Source organism: Mesoplodon bidens (assembly GCF_964165515.1).
Source record: "Mesoplodon bidens genome assembly, chromosome: 5".
Taxonomy (NCBI): Eukaryota; Metazoa; Chordata; class Mammalia; order Artiodactyla; family Ziphiidae; genus Mesoplodon; species Mesoplodon bidens.
Genome location: NC_138161.1, coordinates 60,242,286 through 60,268,150, shown reverse-complemented (window position 1 = coordinate 60,268,150; position 25,865 = coordinate 60,242,286). Strand labels below are relative to the sequence as shown.

General features: G+C 40.6%; 2 protein-coding genes across 6 annotated transcripts in view; one reads left to right on the top strand and one right to left on the bottom strand.

The window, feature by feature from the left end:
- The window catches only part of CFAP44 (cilia and flagella associated protein 44), a 134,117-nt gene extending 109,771 nt beyond the window's left edge, over positions 1-24,346 (top strand). For both annotated transcript variants that reach the window (XM_081235768.1, XM_081235767.1), the window contains 7 exons: positions 6,698-6,808; positions 8,095-8,225; positions 9,521-9,637; positions 10,520-10,721; positions 14,903-15,063; positions 16,600-16,734; positions 20,136-24,346. In XM_081235768.1, the coding sequence (XP_081091894.1) occupies positions 6,698-6,808; positions 8,095-8,225; positions 9,521-9,637; positions 10,520-10,721; positions 14,903-15,063; positions 16,600-16,734; positions 20,136-20,309 (1,031 nt within the window). In that variant the 3' untranslated portion in view covers positions 20,310-24,346. The remainder of the gene's footprint in view (positions 1-6,697; positions 6,809-8,094; positions 8,226-9,520; positions 9,638-10,519; positions 10,722-14,902; positions 15,064-16,599; positions 16,735-20,135) is intronic.
- Positions 23,297-25,865, bottom strand: part of BOC (BOC cell adhesion associated, oncogene regulated) — an 81,407-nt gene continuing 78,838 nt past the window's right edge. For 2 of the 4 annotated variants that reach the window (XM_081235770.1, XM_081235769.1), the window contains one exon: positions 23,302-25,074. In XM_081235770.1, the coding sequence (XP_081091896.1) occupies positions 24,887-25,074 (188 nt within the window). In that variant the 3' untranslated portion in view covers positions 23,302-24,886. Of the gene's footprint in view, positions 25,075-25,865 lie in introns of all 4 variants that reach the window. The other 2 variants (XM_081235772.1, XM_081235771.1) reach the window with 2 other exon arrangements.

Sequence of the window (25,865 nt, the reverse complement as noted above, 5' to 3'; positions counted from 1 at the left end):
TCTCTTCCATTGAATTGCTTTTGATCTTTGTCAAAAATCATTTGGGCCTATTTGTGTGGCTCTATATCTGGGTTTTCTATTCTCTTCTATTGATTTCTGTGTCTATCTCTCCACCAATTCTATAGTCTTGATTATAGTAGCTATTGAGTTCTGAAATCAGGTAGACTAATTTCTCCCAGTTTATTCTTCTTTTTCAAAATTGTTTTAGCTCTTCCAGCTCCTATATATTTCCATATTTTAGAATTGTTTTTTCTCAACCTACAAAAGATCTTGTTGGAATTTTGATAGCAATTGTGTTAAACTTCTATATCAATCTGGGGAGAATTTGCATCTTTACTGTGTTGAGTCTTCCAATGCATGAACATAGTATGTATTTATGTAAAGCTTTGATTTGTCATCAGCATTGTGTTTTCAACATACAATTCAAGTTCATGTTTTGTTAGATTTACACCAAAGTAGTTCCCTTTTTTTTGAGTAATTTTAAAAGGTATATTGCTTTTAATCTTGGTGTCCACATATTCATACTAGTATATAGAAATATAATTGCTTTTTAGATGTTTATCTTATATCTTATAACCTTGCTTATTAGTTTTAGGGGTTTTTGATTGATTCCTTGGGAATTTCTATCTGTAAAAAGGGACAGTTTTATTTATTTCTGGTCGGTATGCCAATTACCTTTTATTGCTTTATTGCACTGGTTAGAACATCCAGTACTATCTTGAAATAGAGTGCTCAGAGCTGATATCCTTGCCTTAGTCCAATTTTAGGAGGAAAGCATTCAATCTTTCACCATTAAGTATGCTACCTGTACCATTAAGCAACACCTGTGTTTCATAGATAGTCTTTATCAAGTTCAGGAAGTTCCCCTCTGTTCCTATTTTTCATGAATTTTTATCATGAATGGGTGTTGAATTTTATCAGATGCTTTACTGCATTGACAATTATGTGATTTTTTTTCTTTAGCCCATTAAGATGGTGGATTATATTGGCTGATGACTGATTACCAGATCAGACTAACATTTCTGAAATAAATCTCCCTTGGTGTGATGTAAAATTCTTTTTATATATTGCTGAATTCTACTTGCTAATATTTTGTTAAGAAATTTTATGTCTATATTCATGAGGATCATTGTACTGTTTTTGTACTATATTTATTTGGTTTTAGTATCAGAATAATAGCTTCAAAATGTGAATTGGGAAGTCTTCTCTCCTTGTTGATTTTTCTGGAAGATATTGTAAAGAATTTATGGCAATTCTTTATAAATGTTGGTAAAGTTCTCCAGTCAAACTATTTGGGCCAATGGATTTCTTCAAGGTAGTTTTAAAATTAGAATTTCAATGTTCTTAATAGTCACAGGACTATTCAAATTATCTATTTTATATTGGGTGAGTTGTGGTAATTTGCATTTTTTGTGGAATTGGTCTATTTCACCTAAGTTAGCAAATTTATGTGCATAGAGATGTTCATTGTATTTCCTTGTTATCCCTTTAATATCTGCAGCATCTGTACTAATATCACCTGTTGCATTCTCGATATTGGTAAGTTGTTTCTTATCTTCCTATTTTTTTTTCAGTCTTGCTAGAGGTTTGTCAATTCAGTTGATCTTTTTGAGAACAAATGAGCTCTTTGTATAAGTGATTTTCTCTATTATTTTTCTGCTTTCAATTTTATTGATTTCTGTTATTGTCTTTACTATTAGCTTCCTTCAGCTTGCTTTGGGTTTATTTTGTACTCCTGTTTTTAGGTTTTGAGGTGGGAGCTTAAATCATTGACTTGAGAATTTTTCCTCTTTTCTCGTTTAGTACTATAATTTCTCTCTCAGCACTGCTTTAGCTGTATTCTACAAATTTTCAGGTGCATTTTCATTTCCATTCAGGTCAATGTTGTTTTAAAATTTACATTGTGACTTCTGGGTCCCATCGATTATATACAAGTGTGTTGTGTAGGTCCAAGTGTTTTGAGATTTTCCTGTTATCTTTCTGTTATTGAGTTCTAGTTTGATTCCATTGTGGTCAGAGAACACACTTTGTATGATTTCAGTTCTTTTATATTTGTTGAGATTTGTTTTATGGTCTGACATACAGTCAATCTTGGTGTATGTTCTGTGGACACTTGCAAAGAATGTATATTGTGCTGTCTGTGTGAAGTATTTTATTACTGTTAGTTAGATTCTATTCATTGATTATACTGTTCAGGTCTTCTATATCCTTGCTGGTTTTCTGTATAGTTTTTGCATCATATGTTGAGAGAAGGGGTGTTGAAGTCTCCAAATATAATCATGGATTTGTCTATTTCTCCTTTCATTTTTGTCAGTTTTTGCTTCACACATCTCTGTTGTTTTATGAATACACATTTAATATTGCTATGTCTTCTTGATGGATTGACACTTTTATCATTATATAAGGTCTTTTTCTGTCTTGGGTAATTTTCTTTGCTCTGAAGTCTATTTGTCTTATATTAGTATAGCCAGTCCTGCTTTGCTTTGATTAATAGTTGCATAATATGCCTTTCCCCTCCTTTTTTATTATTATTATTATTTTTTTGTGGTACACGGGCCTCTCACTGTTGTGGCCTCTCCCGTTGTGGAGCACAGGCTCCGGACGCGCAGGCTCAGTGGCCATGGCTCACGGGCCTAGCTGCTCTGCGGCATGTGGGATCTTCCCAGACCGGGGCACGAACCCGTGTCCCCTGCATCGGCAGGAGGGCTCTCAACCACTGTGCCACCAGGGAAGCCCCCACCTCCCCTTCTTTTAATTTCAACTTGACTATATAATTATATTAGAAATGAATTTCTGATAGACAGCATATGGTCAAATAATGTTTTTCATCCACTCTGTCTTCTAATTGGTATATTGAACCACTTACATTTGATATATTAGGGCTTAAGTCTGCCATTTTATTTTTTATTTGTTCTTATTCTCTGTTTTCTGTCTTTGTTCTTTTTCCTACCTTCCTGTGGGTTACTTGAACATTTTTTTTAGAATTCCATTTTAATTTTCTCTAGCACTTTTTAATGTATCTCTTTGTATACTTTTTTTAGTGGTTGCTCTATATATTATTGATACAATATATATACATAATTTATCCCAGTCCACCAGTGTCATCATTTTACCAGTTTAAGTCAAGTATAGAATCCTCGTCTACTTTTACATCTCTTTATCTTCCCTATTTATAATATGGTTGTCTTAAATATTTCTCTACATAAATCTAGAACCATATCAGACAATGTTATAATTTTTCCTTCAATTATCAAACATAATTTAAACACTTGGAAGAGAAAAGCCTATTGTATTTATCCATGTTTTTGCTCCAAGTTTCCTGTTTTAAAAAATAATTTCCCTTCTGTGTAAAGAATTTCTTTTATCCATTCTTTTAGGGCAGGTATACTAGTGGCAATTTTTAAAATTTTCCTATAATCTGAGTATGTCTTGATTTCTCCTCTTTTTCTGAAAGACATTTTCACTGGGTATAGGATTGTAGGTTGGCATTTCTTTTCTTTCAGCATTTGAAAAATATTGTGCCAATTGCTTCTGGTCTCCATAGTTTCTGATGAGAAACCCTCTGATATTCAAATTGCTTATCCCCTTTTCTCTGTTTGCCTTCAAGATTTTTTTCTCTTTAGTTTTCAGAAGTTTGACTGTGATGAGTCTTAGTGTAGATTTTTTTTGGATTTATCCTCTTTGGAATTCATTCAACTTACCTGTAGGTTTATGTCATTTGCCAAATTTGAGAAGTTTTCAGCCATTATTTCTTCAAGTCCTTTTAAAGACCCCCTCTTTTCCTCACTCCTTCATGCGACTCTGATGGCATGAATGTTAGACCTTTCATTATGGTCCCATAGGTCCCTGAGGCTCTGGGGTTTGGGTTCTGTTTGTTTTTCCAGTTTGTTTTCTCTCTGTTGTTCAAATTGGCTACTTTCTACTGTTCTGTCTTCAAGTTCACTGATTCATTTCTCTGTCCCCTCCATTCTGCTGTTGAACCCATCCATTAGTTTCTATTCTAATTATTGTATTTTTCAGTTCTAAAATTTCCATTTAGTTCTTCTTTATATAAATAAACAAATAGGCTGAGATTATTTCTTTGAGGCATTGTATTTTTTCATTTGCTTCAAGTGTGTTCATAATTGCTCACTGAAGCATTTTTATCTTGCCTGTTTAAAGTACTTTGTCAAATAATTCTAACATTTCTGTCATCTTAGTGTTAACATTTATTGGTTGTCTTTTCTCATTCAGTTGGAGATATTCTTTTTTGTTTTTTTTTATAAAGCATTTTTTAAATTTTGTTTATTTATTTATTTATTTTTGGCTGTGTTGGGTCTTCGTTTCTGTGCGAGGGCTTTCTCTAGTTGTGTTGAGTGGGGGCCACTCTTCATCGCGGTGCGCAGGCCTCTCACTATCGCGGCCTCTCTTGTTGCGGAGCACAGGCTCCAGATGCGCAGGCTCAGTAGTTGTGGCTCATGGGCCTAGTTGCTCCGTGGCATGTGGGATCTTCCCAGACCAGGGCTCAAACCTGTGTCCCGTGCATTAGCAGGCAGATTCTCAACCACTGTGCCACCAGGGAGACCCTGGAGATATTCTTGGTTCTTGGTATGGTGCATGATTTTCAGTTGAGAGCTGGAAACATTCATATTATGTATGAGATTCTGTATCTTATTTAAATCTTCTGGTTTACTTGGCTTTCTCTAACACTGTTCTGCCAGAGGAAGGAGTGGGTGCATCCTCCTTACTGCCAGGTGGAGGTACTCAGCCTTTTTTTTCACCCAAGGGAAGGGAGATCTCCTTACTATTGTTGTGTGCAGATGGGAGTCCCAGCTCCCCACAGAATCTCTACTGACAGCATGGTGAGGTCATTTGGCTAGAGAGAGCATGCTCTGGTTGGGCCTTTCTTTATCTGCACCTGTTGGTGTTTCAGGTTTCTTAGTCTTCTCCACCTCTGAGATACAGGGCAAAAAAAAAAGGCCCAAGGAACTCACCACAGTGCTGTTCCTCAGGGTTCAAAGTGCATTAGTAGGCCTGCCACCTTCTTTCCACTTCTCAGAGTCTTCTTGTGTTTGTTTTACACATAATGTCCAGGGGTTTGGGCTGTATTTAGTGGGAGGAATAGGGGAAGTAGATCTGCTTCATTTTCTTGAAAACAGAAATCTATGTAAGAATTTTAAAGCCTAATTTTAAACTTTGCTGATTTATTTCATAAGGTGGTACAGATCACTTGTAGTCATTTTAAGAGACATTTTAATTTTTTAATTAATTAATTATTTATTTTTGGCTGCATTGGGTCTTTGTTGCTGGGTGCAGGCTTTCTCTAGTTGTGGTGAGCGGGGGCTACTCTTTGTTGCGGTGTGTGGGTTTCTAATTGCGGTGACTTCTCTTGTTGCGGAACACGGGCTCTAGGCATGCGGGCTTCAGTAGTTGTGGCTCGCGGGCTCTACAGTGCAGTCTCAGTAGTTGTGGTGCACAGGCTTAGTTGCTCCGCGGCATGTGGGACCATCCTGGACCAGGGCTGGAACCCATGTCCCATGCATTGGCAGGTGGATTCTTAACCACTGTGCCACCAGGGAAGTCCTGAGACATTTTCATTTAACAAATCTTCTAGTGAGTATAAGGTCCACTTCTTATCTCTATTTTTTGATGTTCCATATAATAGAATTGCCAGTTGTTCACACATGGGCTCAAGGTGTTTTAAAAGAAAATGGGGTTAGAGTTGAGTGGGCGAGGTCTACAATTCCTTATCCAAAACTCTTGGGAGCAGATGTATTTTAGTATTCAAAAAATTTTATAAAAGATATTAAATATGACATTGTTAAAGGAAAAAAATCATTCATGATACTTGTTAAGAATAAGGCAGACCTTATTCAGGGTATCACTATAATGGGATTTTGTAGTAGGGGAGAGATCAGCTCAACTCAATACAACAAGGCAAGTGGAGATTTATAGCCAAGGAGCACGGTCAGGGTTAGTTGATAGAAAATTACTAAGAGGTAGGGTAATTCTTTGCTAAACTGACCTAACAGGGTTTCTGTTGAAGGCAGGCCAGAGTGATAAAATATTGAGGGTAGGGAATAAGGAATTTGACCAGCTATCAAGGGTGGAGAATTACTCAGCAGGACTCTTGCTAAAACTGAACTAAATGGGCCCAAGACAGAGCCCATTCAGTTCAAGGTCAAGGACTAGTCAGAGGACTCAGAGGAGTTTGACTCAAGTTTGGTTAAAGGCCAGAGTCTTTGTCAACTAACACCCCCAGCAGGGTTTGATGCAGAGTCTCTAAATCAAACATCGTAATACTTCTGCAGCAAGACATGAATATTCACACTAAGTAGGTTAAGAGAAGATTATAAATTGTATTACTTCGGTTCAGAGAAGTTATGAAAATCTTCTCTGTTTTCAGAGTACTGTGATTTAGGAATTGTGGACTGTATAACCAAGCGTGTGTTAGGTGGGTCACAGCATAAGCAGCTTGGCAGCTTGATCTCAACCCTCTCTGACTCAATGCATTGAAATTAATTGCACAACCTTCTGCAGGCATTTGAGTTTGTGGTCTCTGTATCCGTAACCATTTTAAATTCTTCTAAAAATACTGAATAATTTCCTTATTTACCTGTTGTTTCCCTAGTGACTAACTCATTGAAAAATGATTTATTTTTAAAGCCTTAACACAGGAACTTCTCTGCTTATTAACAATGTTTCCCTCTCTCCATAGATGAAGATAAAGAAAGTGATGAATCAAGTGAAGAAGAATCCAGCTTGGAGAGTGATGAGGATGAGTCTGGATCTGAAGATGAGGTTTTTGATGATTCTATCTGCCCAACAAGTAAGTGGGATAAAACCATGCATTCTCTGTTATGTGTGACTATGGATTGATAATACCAAAAATTCCCTTTTTTTGGTTCCTCGATTGTCTCATAATGATATTTAAGGAAAGGATGGCTTAATATGTATGAAGTGTAGTCTAATGAATACTCTTTGGGGCTCTCTGGACAATTAATTTTCTGTTTCTTGAGTACCCAATTAAATAATCTGCAGACAATCTCTAGTTGATTCAGAGTCATAAATTATGCAGGAAGTTTCATTTTATAGAGAAACAGAAGATTTATATATGTGTGTATATATATAAAAATATATATTTAAGTATATTTTTATAAAGCTCTTCCTTTTTGCCAAGCCATTCAGTTTTCATATTTCAAACCTGTTTTGTAAGGGCAATTTTTACATTTCCTGGAGATGCTTGGCAATTTATATTCACTGTTTTCACTGGTGAAACCAGTCTGAAATATTCTTACAGTCCAATATTCTTATAGTCCAGACCAATATTCTTACAGGCTCAATACAGGAATGGTTCAGTAGGAAAACTATTTCTTCTTCATCTGAAATTATTTTCCTAGATATTTCATATCGATTATAAATCAAATTTTAAAGTCAAATAAAGTTTAAATCTTGTTTTGATTTTGAAAATAAGAATCTCCTAAAAATCATATTTATGAGTGGAAGAAAGCTAGAAAATCTTGTAGTGCAGCTTGTTATTTTATAGCAGGATTAAACGGCTTGAACAAAAGCTCACAGTTAGTTTAGTGGTAAAACTTGGGATGGAGCTATGGTTCCTAAATTCCATTGTAGTGATCCATTATATTTTCACATTCTTTATCAATTACTCAGTGGATAAATGTGGCTGTCAGTGTGATATAGTGGAAATTAATACAGAGGTACCGTACTTGAATCCCATTCTGTCACATATCAGCTGTGTGACCTCTCTGAGACTTATGGTGGTCGGGTGGTCGTGACCTATAAAATGGGAACAATAGTCTCTATGTTGCAGGGCCTGTGAGCCTTGAATGAGAGAAGGTACATAAAGGACCCAGGACCCAGCCTGGCTCAGAGCACTGCTCAGAACATCAATACTAGTATCATAAACACTATCATGATTATTAATACCATTAATAATTTCTACCCAGAATAATTTCTACCTGGAGCCCTAAGTATGATGGAACCTTGCTGGAGTAGATGGACATTAATAATTCTGAAGCTCCAAAGTCCACGCTTATTGTATTAGTGCATTCCCTAACAAATGGGGCTGCTTTACTGTTTTGACTGTCTTTTCAGATTGTGATAAGGGTCTCTTTGAACTGGCCCTTCAACTTCGAGAGAAAAGGCTGGACATTGAAGAGGTCTTAGCTGAAGAAAAGAAAATGATCGATAACCTCAGAAAGGAATACGATACATTGTCCAAAAAAGTATGTTGGTCTGCCCTTCTCAGGTCTGTTCATCCTCTCCCAACAAGCTACACCTCCTTGCAGCTATAATATTGCTATTTCATAGCAATGGCATGAGTTAGGACTTCTTGTAAGAGAACAGACATTTCCCATGTTATATCCATTTACAGTTGTGGTTGAGGGGCCATTGTTCTTTTTTTTTTTTTTTTTTTTTTAATGTGGTACGTGGGCCTATCACTGTTGTGGCCTCTCCCGTTGTGGAGCACAGGCTCCAGACACGCAGGCTCAGCAGCCAGGGCTCACGGGCCCAGCTGCTCCATGGCATGTGGGATCTTCCCGGACTGGGGCATGAACCCGTGTCCCCTGCATTGGCAGGCAGACTCTCAACCACTGCGCCACCAGGGAAGCCCGCCATTACTCTTTTAATGACTGAGACTTTCTTTATCTAAATCATTGGCCTCCAAACTTTTTTGATTACATACTTCTATAAGTAAAAAAATTGTGGAGCACATATTCCCACAATAAATGTATATTTATTTATAAATTATATACATGAACTATTGTACTAATATATTTTATGTATTATGAAACATTTGCAAAAAGAGAAACTGAAAAGAATAAGATAAAAATAAATAGAAATGGAAACTTCTTTCCGGCCCCCAGTAGATGATGACTTTGACCCTCTGGGGTGTATGCATTCCACGTGGAGGACACTAAGCTAAACTTCTGGTACAATTATATTGATTTTTCTGCTGTATCTGCTCAGTTTCCCTCTTAGGTACTCTTTCCTAGAGCAGCATCACTTGACTCATATTCAGAAATATTTTTGATAGATTGCTTCTTGAAAAAGGAAATGATTTGGAAAACTTTCAAGTATTTTAGGAGATGAAGCTATGTGCTTTAGAAATACTGTAGTTAGTAGTTTCATTACTTTAAAGGGCTTTTTTCTCTAGTTTATTGATGTCATTATGACCAAATGAGATTTGAACCATCCTGACAAAGACATTCCAGGCTGAGAGATGCTTTTACTGCAGAAAACAAGAGGGAGATGGGGACAAGTCTTCTGAGTTTTCATTAACAAAACCTATACAACTCTGGGGTCATTGGAACAATTGAAAAAGTGGTGTGGATCATGACTTAGCAGGAAGAGAATAATATATATTGCTGGGCTGCAGGCTGGGATCGTCCGTTTAATCAAAGCCCAACAAAGCAGATCCAGCTCATGCTTTTGCTTCCTCCCAGAAAGGCTTCATTTACCACCTCGGGTATATATTCAGTGAATCTTTTCAACATCTCACACACGGGGTTTTCCACAGGTAAAGATTGTGGCAACTAATCTGAACATGGCAGAGGAGGCCCTGGAGGCTTATCAACGTGAGAAGCAGCAGCGGTTGAATGAACTGCTGGTTGTGATTCCTCTCAAGCTCCACCAGGTGACGGGTCTGAGCGGTTGCCCCACCCTGTCTGAGCAGGAAAGCCATATGACACTCAGGCTTTTCCAGAGAAAAATTCATGGGCCACTAGGGGGGAGAAGTGCAGTCCTTGGCTGAGAAATCTACCTGTAGAATGACACCCCAACTTTTCTTACCCCTTCTGAGATTGTTATAAAAGCATAATATGAAAACATGTATATTTCCCTGTGGTCCATTATCACTTTGAAAGTTGAATCATTTCAAGTCTGAAGAAATGAGAAGCCTATGACTTAAGGGAATAGCTTGGAGGTTGAAATCTTGGCTCTTGGACACATGTCACTTTTCACACCATCTTTAAGTAGACATGAACTAATGATGCAAGAATTATCTTCACTTAATCTCTACTTGTTAATGAGGGAGGTTAAGATAAAAGGAAAATATTCTTTCTCTTTTTTCCCCCTCTTTGTTCATCTCTATATCCCGCTCAAACTACAACTTACATTAAAATGCAGAGATCATATCAGCGAAGGCCCATCGTACCATGTTTTGTCACGTAAATAGAGAAAGCTGTATGTTAGAAGAAAAACCTAAGATCAGCCTTACATACATCTTGTTTAACCTGACCCAAACAGGATTAGCTTATCTGTAGCAATTTGCCTAATATGCCAACCCTGAAATGTCCGTTCCATCCTTATGCAGTAGATATCAAGCATGGTCTTTTTGGAAAGAAGTGCTGTCCCAGAGGGACATAATGTGATTTCTATTTGAAAGTGGCTTCCTGCTTTTACCTTACTCAGTGGTGACAAGGGACAGAGAAAGAAGTGTTTCCCTTATGCTTTCCATGACCTTAAATTTAGCTTGATCTTTGTCTATTTTGATTTCTGTTTTGTTTTGCTTTTGTAGATAGAGTATGTAGTATCCGGAGAAATACCTAGAGATCTTTCTGGAACTTTGGTCTTTTCGAACCACTCCTTGGGACGACTGCAAGAACGAATTGTCCAGCTCCACGAGGAAAATTCCCAGCAGCAAAAACTTAACAAAGAATACCGGGAGAGGCGTAAACAGCTCATCCGAGAAAAGAGAGAGATGGCCAAAACTATACAGAGTGAGTATTAAGCCCATGGCTTATTTAGTAATATTTATTGATTAGAGAGGGAACTGTCAAGTGACCATCTCCAACTTTGAAAACAGTAGGTCATCACAGATCGGAACCACTGAGAGGAAATAACACCTTCCCATCTTCCCACTTACTCTCTCTCCTGATTCTATCAAAAGGTCATTCTCCTATTTTAAAAGGATAAATATTTTGTCATAGAAACAGTTTCTCACAATTTTTAAAGGTTTTATGTATAATAAGTATAGAATAATACAGCAATAGCCCCTGTACCCAGTAGCAAGCTTAATAAAGCATTGAAGATACAACTGAAGGCCCTTCTCTTTTTTTTTTTTTTTTTTTTTTTTTTGCGGTACGCGGGCCTCTCACTGCTGTGGCCTCTCCCGTTGCGGAGCACAGGCTCCGGACGTGCAGGCTCAGCAGCCATGGCTCACGGGCCCAGCCGCTCCGCGGCATGTGGGATCTTCCCGGACCGGGGCACGAACCCGTGTCCCCTGCATCGGCAGGCAGACTCTCAACCACTGCGCCACCAGGGAAGCCCGGCCCTTCTCTTTATAATACTGTTCTGCTCTCTCCTTCCCCAGGATCAACCACCAGGCACGTCCATATACATATGGATGTATCCACACACAGTATACAAAGTGCCTTTGTATGTTTTTAACTGTAATATAATATTATTACTATCATTTTGCAGTTCACTTTATTAAACCAGGTTTTGAGAGTAATCTGTATTGCTACAGATAATTACTCATTTTAACTGGTACTACAATATTCCATTGTAGGACTATAAAAGAGTTTCTCTTCAGTCTCCTGTTGATGGATATTTAGGGTACTTGTAATTTTTCATGATTACAGACAGTGAACCTTCTTGTACATGTCTCACTGTGCATGTGTGGAAGGAGGTGAGTCCCCAGGACCGGGGGCTCTGGGTGAGAGGGGGGTGTGTGCATTTTCCACTCTCCTGGGTGTGGTCAAGTTGCCCTCCAAAGTGGCTGTACCCTTTTCTCTCCCTTGGCAGTGTGAGAATTTCCTGGGCTCCATAGTCTAATCAACACTTAATACTGTTAGACTTTCATATTTCTGCCAACCTCGTAGATGTTAAAATTGTATTTCACTGTTTCCTGAAGTCCTTGAGGTTGAATGTCTTCACATAGCTTATTTGCTGTTTGTGTTTCCTTTTCTTGCCTGTCATACACTTTGCCCATTTTTTTACTTCTGTTTTTTTTATTTTACTTATTGATTGTAGGGAGTTTTTTTCCCTATATTTTATGTCTTTCTTTGTCCATTACATTCACTTCGAATCTTTTCTAATATGTCTCGCCTTTTTACTTTATTTAGTGTATCTTTTTGGGATACAGATATTTAAAAATCTCAATATAATTAATTTTATCAATCTATTTATAATTTGTTCATTGTGTGTGTGTGTGTCTTAAGAAATCCTTTCCTATTTTGAGGTCACAAGGATATTTTTCTATTGTTTCTTCTATTAGTAGTGTTCCTCACATTTACGTTCTTAATTCAGATGGAATTGAGGTGTACAGTATAAGATGTATGGAGTAAAGACAATTCTTTTTTTTTTTTTTTTTTTTTTCGGTACGCGGGCCTCTCACTGTTGTGGCCTCTCCCGTTGCGGAGCACAGGCTCCGGACGCGCAGGCTCAGCAGCCATGGCTCACGGGCCTAGCCGCTCCGTGGCATGTGGGATCTTCCCAGACCGGGGCACGAACCCATGTCCCCTGCATCGGCAGGCGGACTCTCAACCACTGCGCCACCAGGGAAGCCCAGACAATTCTTTTAAAATACCTTTTGAATATTTGACATATGGAACATATGTGTAAGTGATGAAGTATTCCAACTTTAATAACAATAATATTACCATACTATAATAGCATCTACCTTAATGCTACAGACCTGTATGCTTTAAAAGGATTAAAATGGTACATTTTGTTATGTGTATTTTACCACAATTGAATAATATTTTTTTAAAGAAAATTTGAAAAAGAAAAATAATGGGAAGAATATAGCAGTCAGTCAATCCAAGTTGCTTGTATTTCTAGAGGTCAGTTTCCAATGAGTGATGATGGTTCTACCCTCATGGGTGGCTGGATTATAAAATTTTAAAATACATGTTAGGACTCTATGTTTGAATAACACTTATTTGAGACATAGAGTTTTCTCAGGTATAAAACTTGAGGCCCCAATGTTTCTCACGTACTTCACATTCCTTTGGCTTCTGTAGCCTGTGAATGTTGTTTATATTTTGAAATACTGTTTGTCAAACCAAGGAACAAACGAGTATGAAAATGAGGAAAGAAGCTTATTTCCAACTGAGTAACCTCGCAGTTTGGAAAAATGTGTGAAGAAAATGAAGTATTCACATTTCTGGAATGTTAGTTGAAATTAAAAAAAAAAGTCCCACGTGGTTCAAGTTTTATTCAGTGACTTTCAGTTCTTCTCCTACCCCCGGTCCATTTTCTGAAAGCAAGTTGTGAGTCTGGTTAAAGACTGATCTCCTAATTCTGAAGGTGAAGCTAGGAGTGGGTTCCTTTCCTGTATCTCAGAGAACAAATGCTTACCAGTGATGAGAAACACCACAGTCACTCACTGTTGCCTGCCTCCATCCCTAGACCCAATGGGGAAGAAGAGGAGAGTCTAGAACATGGGGTGGGGAGGTAAGTTCTCTCTTTTTCAAGGAGAGCACAGCTTGCAGCCATTGGGGACAGAGGATAGGGAGTGTTCCAGAAGCCTTTATGTCCCCAGGGAACACTAGCTGGCCTGAGTCAGAAGGGTGTTGTTAGGCTGGCTCCACAGTGGGAAGGGCGAAGACCAGAGTCCATGTCCTAGTATATGAGGCTGCCTTGGGAGAGGGCACTCTGTCATATGGGGCTAGCTGGGGGAAGTCAAGGTTCTTACTGAGGGAGGCCAAGCAGGCAGCCACAGGCTAGCCACACATGTGCAAATAATCCAGTCATTTCATTTGCATCACGGATTATCATGGCCACCACATGACACAAGTCCATGGGGTGCCACTCACGTAGAATAGAAATGAATAACCCTCCCTGGATTGTGCAAAATGGCAGCCATGCTGATTATACCATTATCACTCAGCCATAACAATTATACCTGAATACAAATTCCTGTACTGTAACAGAATTGCATCATCTTGTTATACTTTAGGGCCTTCAGACTTCACTTAGGGGACTCTGGTGACTGAGAAAATCTTGTTACAAGATTATACTTTCTTGGGGAGCTCAGACTCCACAAGTAGAATTTTCTCCAGGTTTTCCAGTGTTCACGTGTTGAGGAAACACAGTAAACAAAAGTAAAACATGTTGCATGTTAGATGGAGAGGATTGTTAAGAAGAAAAAATTAGAAAGGGACTGGGAAAGAGTGCTGAGGTCCATAGGAAGCCAGGGAAGAGCTCCCTGGAAAGGTAATATACCTCCTAAGATGTGGTTCTCCCTGGTTAGGGGACAAATTACACTTGGTTACACCTTCAGAAATGGGTGTTTTGGAAATGAGTCTTTCACCAATCTCACAACTTGTTTTCAGAAAATGGGTTGTGCGGAGTGAGTCATGTGGCTATTTCAGGAAGAGAATTCCAGACAATTCCATACGAGAATATCCAAGTGAGCCTGGAATGTTTGAGAAGGTTGAGAAAAAGGTGTCTGGAGTAAATGAGGAGAGAGGTGTGGGAAAGGAGGTGGGAGAGATAATAGGGGCAGGGCAGGACAGGTAGGACCTTGTGAACCACTGCAAGGATTTTAATATTTTTACTTGGAATAAGATGGAAACTTCTTTTCAGTGACTGTTCTATTCTCAACACCAGATGTTATAGAGATCAGTAATAAAAAATTAAAAACTGAAGGCTTCATAATCCCATTTGGGCCCATGAATAATCTGAGGAGGGGCAGATCAGAAGGTGTAGCCAGTTAGGAAAGATGAGTCCCTTTTACACAGGAATTTGAAGTAGATGAAAAGACAATAGAGCAATGTGCATTCTAAGTGAGGAAAGTAGCAGGTGAAAAGTCACAGAGGAAAACCCAACTGGTAATGTAAAATCTCTTATCTTCTTGCAAAAGCTGTTCCTTAGAATGTTATTGGTACTGGTATTATTCGTTTAGTAACAGTGGGATCTGGTGAACAACCTGACAGTGACTGTCTTCTTTTAGAAATGGAAGAAACAGTCAATCAACTAATGGTCAGCAAGTTTGGCCGTGTGATCAACCTAGAAGCCCTTCAGACACTTTCTGTGAATACAACACTTGAAGAACTAAAGATCAAAAAACTTCAAAAGGAGCTATCGAACACAAAGGAAATGAAGATGTGGGAGGTTAGGATGAGAGGGCAGGTGATCCACTGGGTGGAGGCAAGAACTCCTGGTGAGCTTTCAGTGGTTCCTGCGAAGCATCTGTACAGCTGGAGACACGTGTGTGAGCCCCACTTGGTTCCTCCATGATCTTAAGCCTGTCTTGGCTTTCTTACTATTCACATAGTTGAGCCACTGGTCTATCTTGGGATGAAAGCACTAGCATTGGGTCTGGGGTCCAGGATTCATGTAAATATGATGGCAAAATGGCATGAAAGATTACAGAGAGATTCCACTCTGAGGTCTGCATTAATGTATAAACGTCCTAATAGCGTTAGACATGAACTGCTATACTCTGAGGACCTAATTGTATTATTCTACATAGCTTTTGCATGCTATTTCCATTCTGGAAATTAGAAAAACATCTCTGAGTAATACATTTTATAACAAGGTATATACTATTGAGCTGGTAGGGTCTTAGAAGGTATTAAATGCCTACACGGTTTCTGGAGCCATGAGATGAGGCAGTCCCCAGTTACAGCCTGATTCAGAGACAGGAACTTTTACAAAGATTTTATAAGCCCACAAATAATTATGGCTTCTCCAGTTTTCTGTCTTCACCGTAGATAGGGAAGGAGGAGAGGTTCCTAGCGCTATCTCTTTTTAAAAATATTTATTTTATTTATTTTCCTTATTTTTTTTTGGCTGCATCGGGTCTTAGTTGCGGCACACGGGGTCTTTGTTGAGGCATGCGGGATTTTTTTTGTGACGGTGCAAGGTCTGCTCAGGTTTCTCTCTAGTTGTGGCGTGCGGGTTTTCTCTCTCTCTAGTTGTGGCGCGCCAGGCTCCAGGGCATGTGGGCTCTGTAGTTTGCTGTGCGTGGGCTCTAGTTGATGTGCGCAAGCTCAGTTGTTGTGGTGCGTGGGCTTAGTTGCCCCATGGCATGTGAGATTGTCCCCTGCCCTGGAAGGCAGATTCTTTACCACTGGACCACCAGGGAAGTCCCTCCTACTGCTAACTTGGCTCATCTTTTCTTATTGAAGATTTGCCACTGTACCGTGAAGGAACAAATTACTTCAGTGCTCGTGCCAGTGGGACTGGTCCCTATCAGGGTAGTGCTGGAGATAATATGTGCTATCTAAAATAATTTGTTGGAGTAATAGGAGAACAAAGGAAAGCCATTGGCAGATGTATGGCCATTCAAGCCGGTCACCTTGAGGATCCTGGGCCAAGACTGGGGAAAAAGCAATACAGGAACATTTCCTGCTTAAAGGATCATTCTCCCTTTTAATTAATGAATACCATCACCATTAGTATGCACACTAATGTCATTTCTCAACAATGGAGTGATGTCTCTTATTTTTACCTACTTTTCGTCCTGCTTACATTCTTCTGTAATCAAACCAGACCCAGTGCACTTGCTTCTGATATTATTGGCTTTTTGTATTTTTCTATGTGCATATCACTCCATTTGCCTGATGGTGTTGATCAAATCCGGACATTCATTTTTCTCTGCTTCCTCATTCACTTAATCCATTTTGCATCTTTCTGCCCTGGTAGGAAAAGATTGCTCAAGTGCAATGGGAATTGATGATGAAGACAAAAGAACACACCAAAAAACTTCATCAGATGAATGATTTATGTATTGAAAAGAAGAAACTTGATTCTCAGCTGAATATTCTACAGAACCAGCAGGTATGTTCCTTTTCTTCAGACCTTTTGTCAGAATTGGGGATGTTCTATAAAAGGAATATCAAGTGCTGGCTTTTAAACAAACCTTGATCTTGGATGTTTCTGGCCCACTTGGGTCCCTGAGGACACTGAGTTGATACCGTCTACATTACAATGAGCCTGAGGGACTAGCTTTACTGTATGCCTACTGGGTACCATGAATTCATACAAGTACTAATTAAGGGATTTGCCTTGGCCCTTGGAGAGGTAAGGTTACTTAAGTATAAATAATGACATCAACATGCTTCCTGAATTTGGTGTCAAACATCCATTTCCAATATGTTTACTTCCTTTGACCTAAAGGGGGCCTCCTGAATTATGGGAAGCCACATATTACTTATTAAAACACTTGTTACTTTTTAGGGCTTTCAACTTGCTTTTATATAATATTTATTGAGGCTAACCTAGTAGTACTTAATACACAGTATGTGGTGGATAATACTTATTTATAAAGTTTCACCCTATTTAAGCCTTGCCTTCTAGGGACACAACACATGTATGGCATATTCTGAACTATGTGCTATAACCTTTTAATAGTACCTGCAAAAATGCTGTTTTTTTTTTCTCTTGGTTTTCTTTATGCACCCAGGAAATGTTCTAAGCCAGGGGTTCTCAAAGTGTGGTTCCCTGAGGAACAGGATCTGCCTCGCCTGGGGAACTTGTTAGAAATGCAGATTCTCGGGCTCCACCCAGATCTACAGAATCAGAGGCTCTGGGGGAGGGGTCCAGCAATCCAGAACAAGCCTTCCAGGTGATTCTGCTGCATGCTAGAGCTGAAGAATCACTGGTCTAAGCAAAAGTCCAAAAGAATGAATAGGAGGCTTTGGGAGGTTTACAACTAAAATAGAGAGGAAGACTAGAATCTGAATATCAAAGGCCCTTTATCCACTAAAGAATTATTGAGCAAAGAGTCACAGCAGTATTCAAGAGGGGTGATGCCTAGACAGAATCTTCAGAGTCGTCAGTGACTAAACATCTGTTGACTTGATGTGCTTTGAACGTCCAGATACCTTGGAGAGGAAAGAGTTTGGAGGCAGATCAGTTGACTGGGAAAGGAAATTAATTGTGTAGGTCCCTTTACATAGTATATCTTTATATATATAGCTTTACATGTATGGTCTCTTTCCATTGGCTGTCTCACTGAATCTTCAAAATACCACTTTCCAAAGCTCAGAGTGGTGAAGTAACGTGCCCATGCTCTAGAGCTAATATGTGGGGACGTTTCTTTTTTTTTTCTTAACATCTTTATTGGAGTATAATTGCTTTACAATGTTGTGTTAGTTTCTATGTATAACAAAGTGAATCAGCTATATGTATACATATATCCCCATATCCCCTCCCTCTTGCATCTCCCTTCCACCCTCCCTATCCCACCCCTCTAGGTGGTCACAAAGCACCGAGCTGATCTCCCTGTGCTATGCGGCTGCTTCCCACTAGCTAGCTGTTTTACATTTGGTAGTGTATATATGTCCATGCCTCTCTCTCACTTCGTCCCAGCTTACCCTTCCCCCTCCCCATGTCCTCAAGTCCATTTTCTATGTCTGCGTCTTTATTCCTGTCCTGCCCCTAGGTTATTCAGAACCAATTTTTTTTTTTTAGATTCCATATATATGTGTTAGCATATGGTATTTGTTTTTCTCTTTCTGACTTACTTCACTCTGTATGAGACTCTAGGCCCACTGACCTCACTACAAATAACTCAGTTTCGTTCCTTTTTATGGCTGAGTAATATTCCATTGCATAAATGTGCCACATCATCTTTATCCATTCATCTGATGATGGACCCTTAGGTTGCTTCCACGTCCTGGCTCTTGTAAATAGAGCTGCAGTGAACGGGAAGTTTGTTTTTAAACTGAGGGCCCTCCGCCTCCCAAGCTGACTCCATAGCTATTACTCTTACAACAATGTAGGCATGGATTGGGATGAAGATGGTAAGGACAAAAAACCAACGGTCAAAGACATTTCAAAGTAAGAAGAGCCAAAATTTGTTTGGATATGGTGGAGAGAATGAGGGAAAAGCTAAGGTGACTTCAGAGTGACCGTCTGGACTGACTGGGCATGAGGGGCCGTGCATTTAGCTATAAGTAACCAAAAGCCCCACTTTTGGAGAGTAGCTTAAACAAATAGGGGTGCTTTTCCTCACTTAACAAGAAGTCTGCAGGAGATGACTGAGGGGTTTTAGTTTAGTGGGGCTGTGATGTCAGGGCCAGTATCTCTGTGACTCTCTCAGTGGCTGAGGTTTCCTTCAGAGTCACAGACAGCTGCCCCAGCTCTGTGGTTGCTGCCCAAATGCCAGTCTCTTGTGTCCCTTTCATTAAGGAAGCAAACGTTTTCTGTTACATCTACTTAGCCACTCCCAGCTGGAAAAGAAGCTGGCTAAGGTTAGTGTTTAGTTTTCACAGCCCCTGAAGTGAAGGTGGGCAAGGGAGAAGAGGCAAGAAGGTACTGGGTCATGACAACCCCTACTTATGAGGAAGGGCTGCCATAGTAAGTGGGGTAACAGACAAATCATGGGCTTTTGGCTTCAGGTAACCTGGTTCTCATCCTGCTTCCAGTCCTTAATAGTATAGTGACTTGGGCCAGTTCATAAACCTCTGTCAGTTTCTGTATCTTTAAAATTGGAATAACACCGCCTGGTTCTGAGTTGTGAGGATCACGTGAGGTCGCAGACATAAAGCACCGGGCACAGAGAAGATACTAGGTGTTATGTCCCTTCCTTTAATGCACGTTCAGATTTATTGAGCATCTACTTATGTAACAAGTTCTAGGGTGGATGCTGGGTAGAGTGGTGAGATCCAGGCATATTGGGCTCTATTTCTAAGGCACAGGATCTAGCAAGAAAGATATCAAACAAGCACTTAGGTCAAACCATAAGAAACTGCTACTTTTTAGGTTAAAAAAGGGTCACATGTCACAAATTTCAGATGGTTCAGTCTAATAACTACAGTGATGTGTGATGGATGATTTGACAGAACATAGAGCAGGAATCCTAACCCGGCCCATGGGGTAAAGAAATCCTCCTTAAAAATGATGTCTGAAACATGAGCAGGAATTGGCTGGGCAGGGGAAGAAATCAGATGAGGGAATAAAGATTTCTTTTTTGGAAAACAAGATATGGGCTGTATAGGAAAAGGAGGTATCTGGCCTTTTAGAATTCCAGCGATGAGCCCTGTAGGGTATGAGTGATGGACAGCTAGCTTAATGAGTTACCCTCTAAAGGGCATTTGCATTTTAAGAGTTGCTTATTAGCTCAAAGGGACACCTTTCCAATGGTAGGATTTCAGTGGAGGACTTGAAGGCTTAAGACAGGGGTGTTTCCATAGTCCAAATGGTGCTTAAAGCAGGGAGGTGTTTTCTCTCAACAGGGCAACGCCTTCCAGGGCCCCCGGAAAGCAGATACTGTGGCAAGAGAGAAGGTCACTGAACTGATCCAAGTCCAGGCCCAAAGGATTCTGGCCTTAAAGGAAGAGGTTGTTCTTTTGCGTAAGAAAGGTGGCCTGGTTCTCCCCCCCATTCACTCTCCACAAGGGAATGAATGAAGCCCGTGGGCCTTAAGTTTGCTTTATTCCCAAATCCAGCCAAGATTTCTGACACTTGGTTCAACAGAAGTTCTGTTTCCTTGTCGCCTGCAACAATCCTGTTTTAAAGTGAACTTATCTGAAAGTCTAAAACCACATCCAGTCATGTCGTTTTAATAATTTCCCCCCAACTGCTTATCTTAAAACTGACTACAGCACCCAACAACAGCTACTTATTATTGAACGGAACCATTGCAGATGTGTTTGCAACCAGCTGGGTCGAATATGAAGTCTTAGGAGGCTGTTACCTCAAATCGCCAGAAACCATTGGTAATGTACCCTGTTTTAGGAAATTTGTTTTTTGGTTATCTGAATTCTTAGCCATTGGCAAGAAAATCGATCATTCAGCAAACCATGAGAAAACTTCCTTTTCTTGGTCGTTGGATCCTTGGAATATAAGCTTTGATGTTATCAGGTATTCTCTGAGAGGACACGAGAACAAAAACTATTTTGCCAACAATATCTGAGAAAAAGAAATGCAATTTAGAATTCTGACTTTGTTGACTTCATAAAGCAGTTATCTGAGGGGTCGGGATTCAGGAAATGCAGACAGAGCAGTTTGCTCTAGGCTGGCGTAAAGCAAACACAAACAGCTTCCTGAATCACCCATGGTTTTAGCAAACTCCTCAGCTCTGGGTGGCGCAGAGAAGTGTGTTTTGCAAAATGGTTAACAAGGAGGCTCTTCTCTGAAGGTATCTGCAACTCTACCAGTATTCTAAGCATTTCCTGTAGTTTCTCATGTCCTGTCCATTTTCTTTCTGTTTCTACTTGAGTCATTTGCTGGTTTTGCTATAGATCAGGAAGTAATGAAATAGATTCCATCACTGAGAGATCAACTCTAATAATCACTTTTGATTGTACATAACATTTAAACTAATTTGGGAGTATTCTTTTGGTTTGGGGGTAAGTAGTCAGTGGAATTCATCTAAGAATGATTTCACTGATATTTGGATTCCTGTTAGTAATAGAACATAGCACTTTAAATTCCGTGCTCTATGGGTCCATTTTAACGAGCTACTCCCTTGAGGCCGTCCCGGAATATGAATTGGTTACCGAAAAGGAAAGGTAAAGAAGGCAATATTGCACCAATGTAGAAAGTGACCTCAGCAAGGTCAAGTTTTCGTAACCTGTCTAGCCTGCTGATCTGGCCCCCAAAATTATAGACAGGACTTGGGGTCTTTTGTATGTTGGAATATATATATGTTACAGGCGGCCACTTGTGTTTCTAAGATCCTTTCATACTCCTATTTGAGAGGTCCAAATAGCTTACTGTTTGAGCCTATCACCACAGAGCTCTGATGTAGCAGCTTTTCTACTGGAGAGCACCCTTTATCACATTCTCTGCTGTACACCCTAAACTATGTGTGTACGCCCTAAACTATGTGTGCCCTTCAAGCATTTCAAAATAATGTGCTAGTCACAGTTCTGAGTGTTTTACCTACTTATTTATTCCTGCATAAAAAATTACCCCAAAACATAGCTTAAAACAACATTATCTCACCCAGTTTCTGAGGGTCAGGAAGCTGGGAGCTACTTAACTGGGCGTTTCCAGCTCGGGTCTCTTACAAGGTTGTAGTCAAGCTGTGAGCTGGGGCCGCATCCATCTGAAGCTTGGCTGCAGCAGGAAGGGCTACCACCAAACTTACGTAACTGGCTGGCTGGCTGCGACCCTGAGCGACCACCTGGATACAGTGGGTGGTCCCGGAGGAGACAGACACTATCCCCTTGTTGTGCTGAGAGCTAGGGTAAAAATTACATTATTTTCCTGGGCCTCATTATCAGACAAATGAGAGATCTGGCTAAGCTCTGAGGCTTCTTCCCATTCTGAATCCTGTGATTGTAATTGCAGCAAGAATGAATTTAGTCTATGGAAGAGCCATGTCAAGGATTCCATGTGTCTATCAACTCTTAGAGTAAAACCAGTCAGGATTATTACTTTTTCCCAAACTGAACTAGACAAAAATCACTAAAGTTTACAATATTAGGCTTCCATACAGCATGTTTGGGATTTGACAATACAGTTAATTCATTTTTATTTTGAATTAGATAAAAGATAAAGATAGCTTTCGTTTCATTTCATTGATGCCAGGCTTAGTCTTGAATCTATAGCAACTGAGTCTTCAGGAGGCTTAATATCAAGCAGGAGAGCACCAGGGTGCAGCCCTGGCTGGGGATGGATGGAAAGCTGTCCTAGTCTCCTGATCTAACTGTTCTCTGCCTCCTGCTGTGCCCTTAGAGAAGGCAGCCTCACCTTTGAAAGCTGCCAAAAATCTGTCTGAGTTACTTGTGGATCAACTGTTAATGTCCCTTGGCTATTCTGAACCCTCGTCCATAGTATCATCAAATCTCAACATTGAAAGAAAAACTGTAGAGTCCAGCCCCTCTGTCAGAACTTCACAGGAGAAGGAGTTACTCATTCCTGCTGACTCAGCCTGCCCTGTTGGGCTGTCCTGAGCCACGAGCTGAACTCCACACCACCACCAGCTCCTGCCCAACTAGGTCTTACTCTTCCTTTTGATTAATTTGTATAGCCATTGCTGAGTGAATCAGATTTTTAAAAGGCACTATAATAATTAACCTGAATCTAAAGAAATGCAAGATGCAATGAAACTGAATATCTAAGCTGTTTCCTTTTCTAGGCTAAAATTTAAAGGCCTGATGCCTAACCTTTTCCTCCTTTCCTGCAATTGGCTAAAGTAAATATGCACATTTATCTCATTTAACCTGCCTCAGAGGTGCTTTTCCATTCCCAGGCTTTTTTTTTTTTTTTTTTTTTTTGAGAGCTAAAAGCATTGTTGTCCCATAAAACTGCTTTCTGCACAGCACTGGAACCATACCACTTCCATAAAGTTCACCAAACCTCACTTTGATAACCACTGGGATCATCAAGCATTAAGAAAACAGGGGAGTTTTTTTTTTTTTTTTTTCAAAAGCCAATGGGCTAGAAGTTGAATTATAGCCCAGATCTGAGAGGTGAGAGCTGTCCCCCTCCTGGAAGTGACCTCTAGGCCCTTGATGCCAGATTGTGTCTGAAGTCACAATCTTATTTCTTCTCTTCCCTGCTCTACGTCTCCTTTCCTATCATTTCCATATTCCTACAGTCCTTCATTTTATTTCTTGAAATATTTTTAAAATACTGCTTTTCTGAAAACCATGTTCCAATTTAGCGGCTGGATGGAGAAAGGGTGCAGGAATCTCTTCTGGCCAGCAGAGGGCGCACTTGCCCTAGACAATCAGTCACCTCCTGGGGCTTTCTTAGGACTTTATTCAATTTGTGACTGGAGTGTGAAGCTAGGGTCTGCCACTGATGACTCGGAACAGGATTAAGTGTTTCAAGTGGCATTTCATCTGTAACTCAACTCTACTGAAATCTAGAAGGTACATTTCTCTCCTGAAAACAGTTGAAGTGTGGTAGGGCTCTCAGCAAAAAGCTTCAGCCTCCATCTACTTCCACTTGCCCGGACAAAGATTGATATTGTGGTTGGACGGCAGTGAGTAAATGTTGATTTTAAACAACTAGTGAGTCAACTCCTCTGGCCACGTTGCTGTTTCTTTGGAAAGAAGGGAAGTGAATTTTACCAGGCACCATATGGTCACCTGCAGCACAGGTGGCATTTTGGAGAAAATACTTAGTCTTCAACACACACCTGTACAGAAAAGATGAGCCTCATTCCTTGCGATCTGACCATAGCTTTACCTCAAGTCCAGTCAGAGAACGGTGAATCTGCTTCTGCTCGCCCAGTGTACACTGTGTCCCTCTTGGACTAAACAGTTACCACGCATCTGCATTAATGAAAACACAACTGAGAGTCAATATTTAAAAAGACAAAATTAGAAACATTTGCTACCTTTTCCAGATTTCTCCTCGATGGATCTGAAAACATCACAAGTGGATGTTTCTTCAAATACTCAGACTGAATCCTAACATCTGAAGAGAATGCTGACTCATACATGACTAAGCTGTAGGTTACAGGGAAGACTAAACATTTATTTAGACATTTACAGTGTTTATTTTTACAGAGATATGTTGCCACAGATTATTGATTCTGGAAGGTTTGTTAATGCTTATAGTACTATACACATCTTAGTCTAGTCTCACGGGCATCTTGGGAAAACGTTTCCTGTAGCACCAGATCCAGCCACTGTCACGGGTGGCTGCAGCCTCTGATCGCATGGTCCTGGCCCTTCTCTTGCAGTCACTGTGGACAGTGTGCCTAGGAGTCCTCCTCCCACGGGCTTCTCTGTGGGCCTTCTGCAGGGGCCCAGGCAGCGGCGGAGGGTCTAAGGGACGGGCTGCCTCCTCAGTCTGTGCTGCTCTTTCCCCGTTGACTCCTGTTCCGTTGCGGCTTCTTTGCTTCCCACCTCAGACCTCAGTGGGGAGGATTCCCTATGTCTCTCCAGAATTATAAAAACATATACATTTATTTACAAGTGCATAAATATATAAATATGGCTATTATAGAAAAATAAATACCGATTTCCTCTCTTTTTTAAAGAAACAACAATATATAGTGTCTTTCTGGGATATCAGCTTCTGCCTAAATTGTAGGAGGTGGTGTTTCAAAAGACACGTGAACCGGTGGGCTGGGGGAGAGCCGCATCCCAAGTTCCTGCCCTACGTAGGCCCCCACGGGGTGCTGGGGACACCAGTCTCCTCTCCCCGCAGGGCAGGAGTCAGGACTGGCCACCTCTTCAACCGGTACGAGGCCCAAGCAGCACCGGGGCCCTGAGGGGAGAGAAAAGTGGGAAACGTTAGAATCCAGCCTGACCAGGCACTAGTGCTCAGCAGTACTGGGTCAGCCTCTCTCTGGGCCGGGAGCTGGTTACTGGCTTTAGAGGAGGGACAGAGACCTACAACCACAACAAGGACAATTACACTCCCTCTAAGTATGGGCCACTTCTTACCCACGTCCCACCTGCACATTTCAGTGGTGAAAGCGTGGAGACCCTCAGGCATCTACCCTATAACCAGGGGCAGATGAAGATGAAGTCAGCTGAGCCCAAGAACCGTGCAAGAAAGTTCTCTCTCCAGGAGTGGGCTGCTAGTCCACCCTCCTGCTATGCTTTCTGGCCATGATCATCTCACTCACAACTCATGCCCCCCGATGGAGGGAGTCCTGTGTGGATGCTACTGGGGTCTGGCTCTAGGAGGTACCTGTCTTAGAATTTCATCTCCCAGGGTCTGGGAGCTGCATGTGACCTGAAAGCCACACCATGGACGCTAAGAAACATCAGCTAATTCTCTGAACCAGCCTGTGCCCAACCAGGTATCAAAAAGATGGGCACAAAGAAGGACAGTGCGCTGGGCGTGCTGTGCATTGAGTCCCTTGGAGGGAAGGTTCTGTGGAGGCACAGAGTTCTGATGATGTGAGAACTTGGCTTAATGATGGATGCAACCTCGCTCCTTAATTAAGAGACAAGACCCAACAAAGCAAGGTACTTCAGAGCGATTAGAGGGTGCCTCTTAGTGTGATGAGGGCCGGCGGGAATTTGTGAGTGGCCTTGAAATGCTGAGAC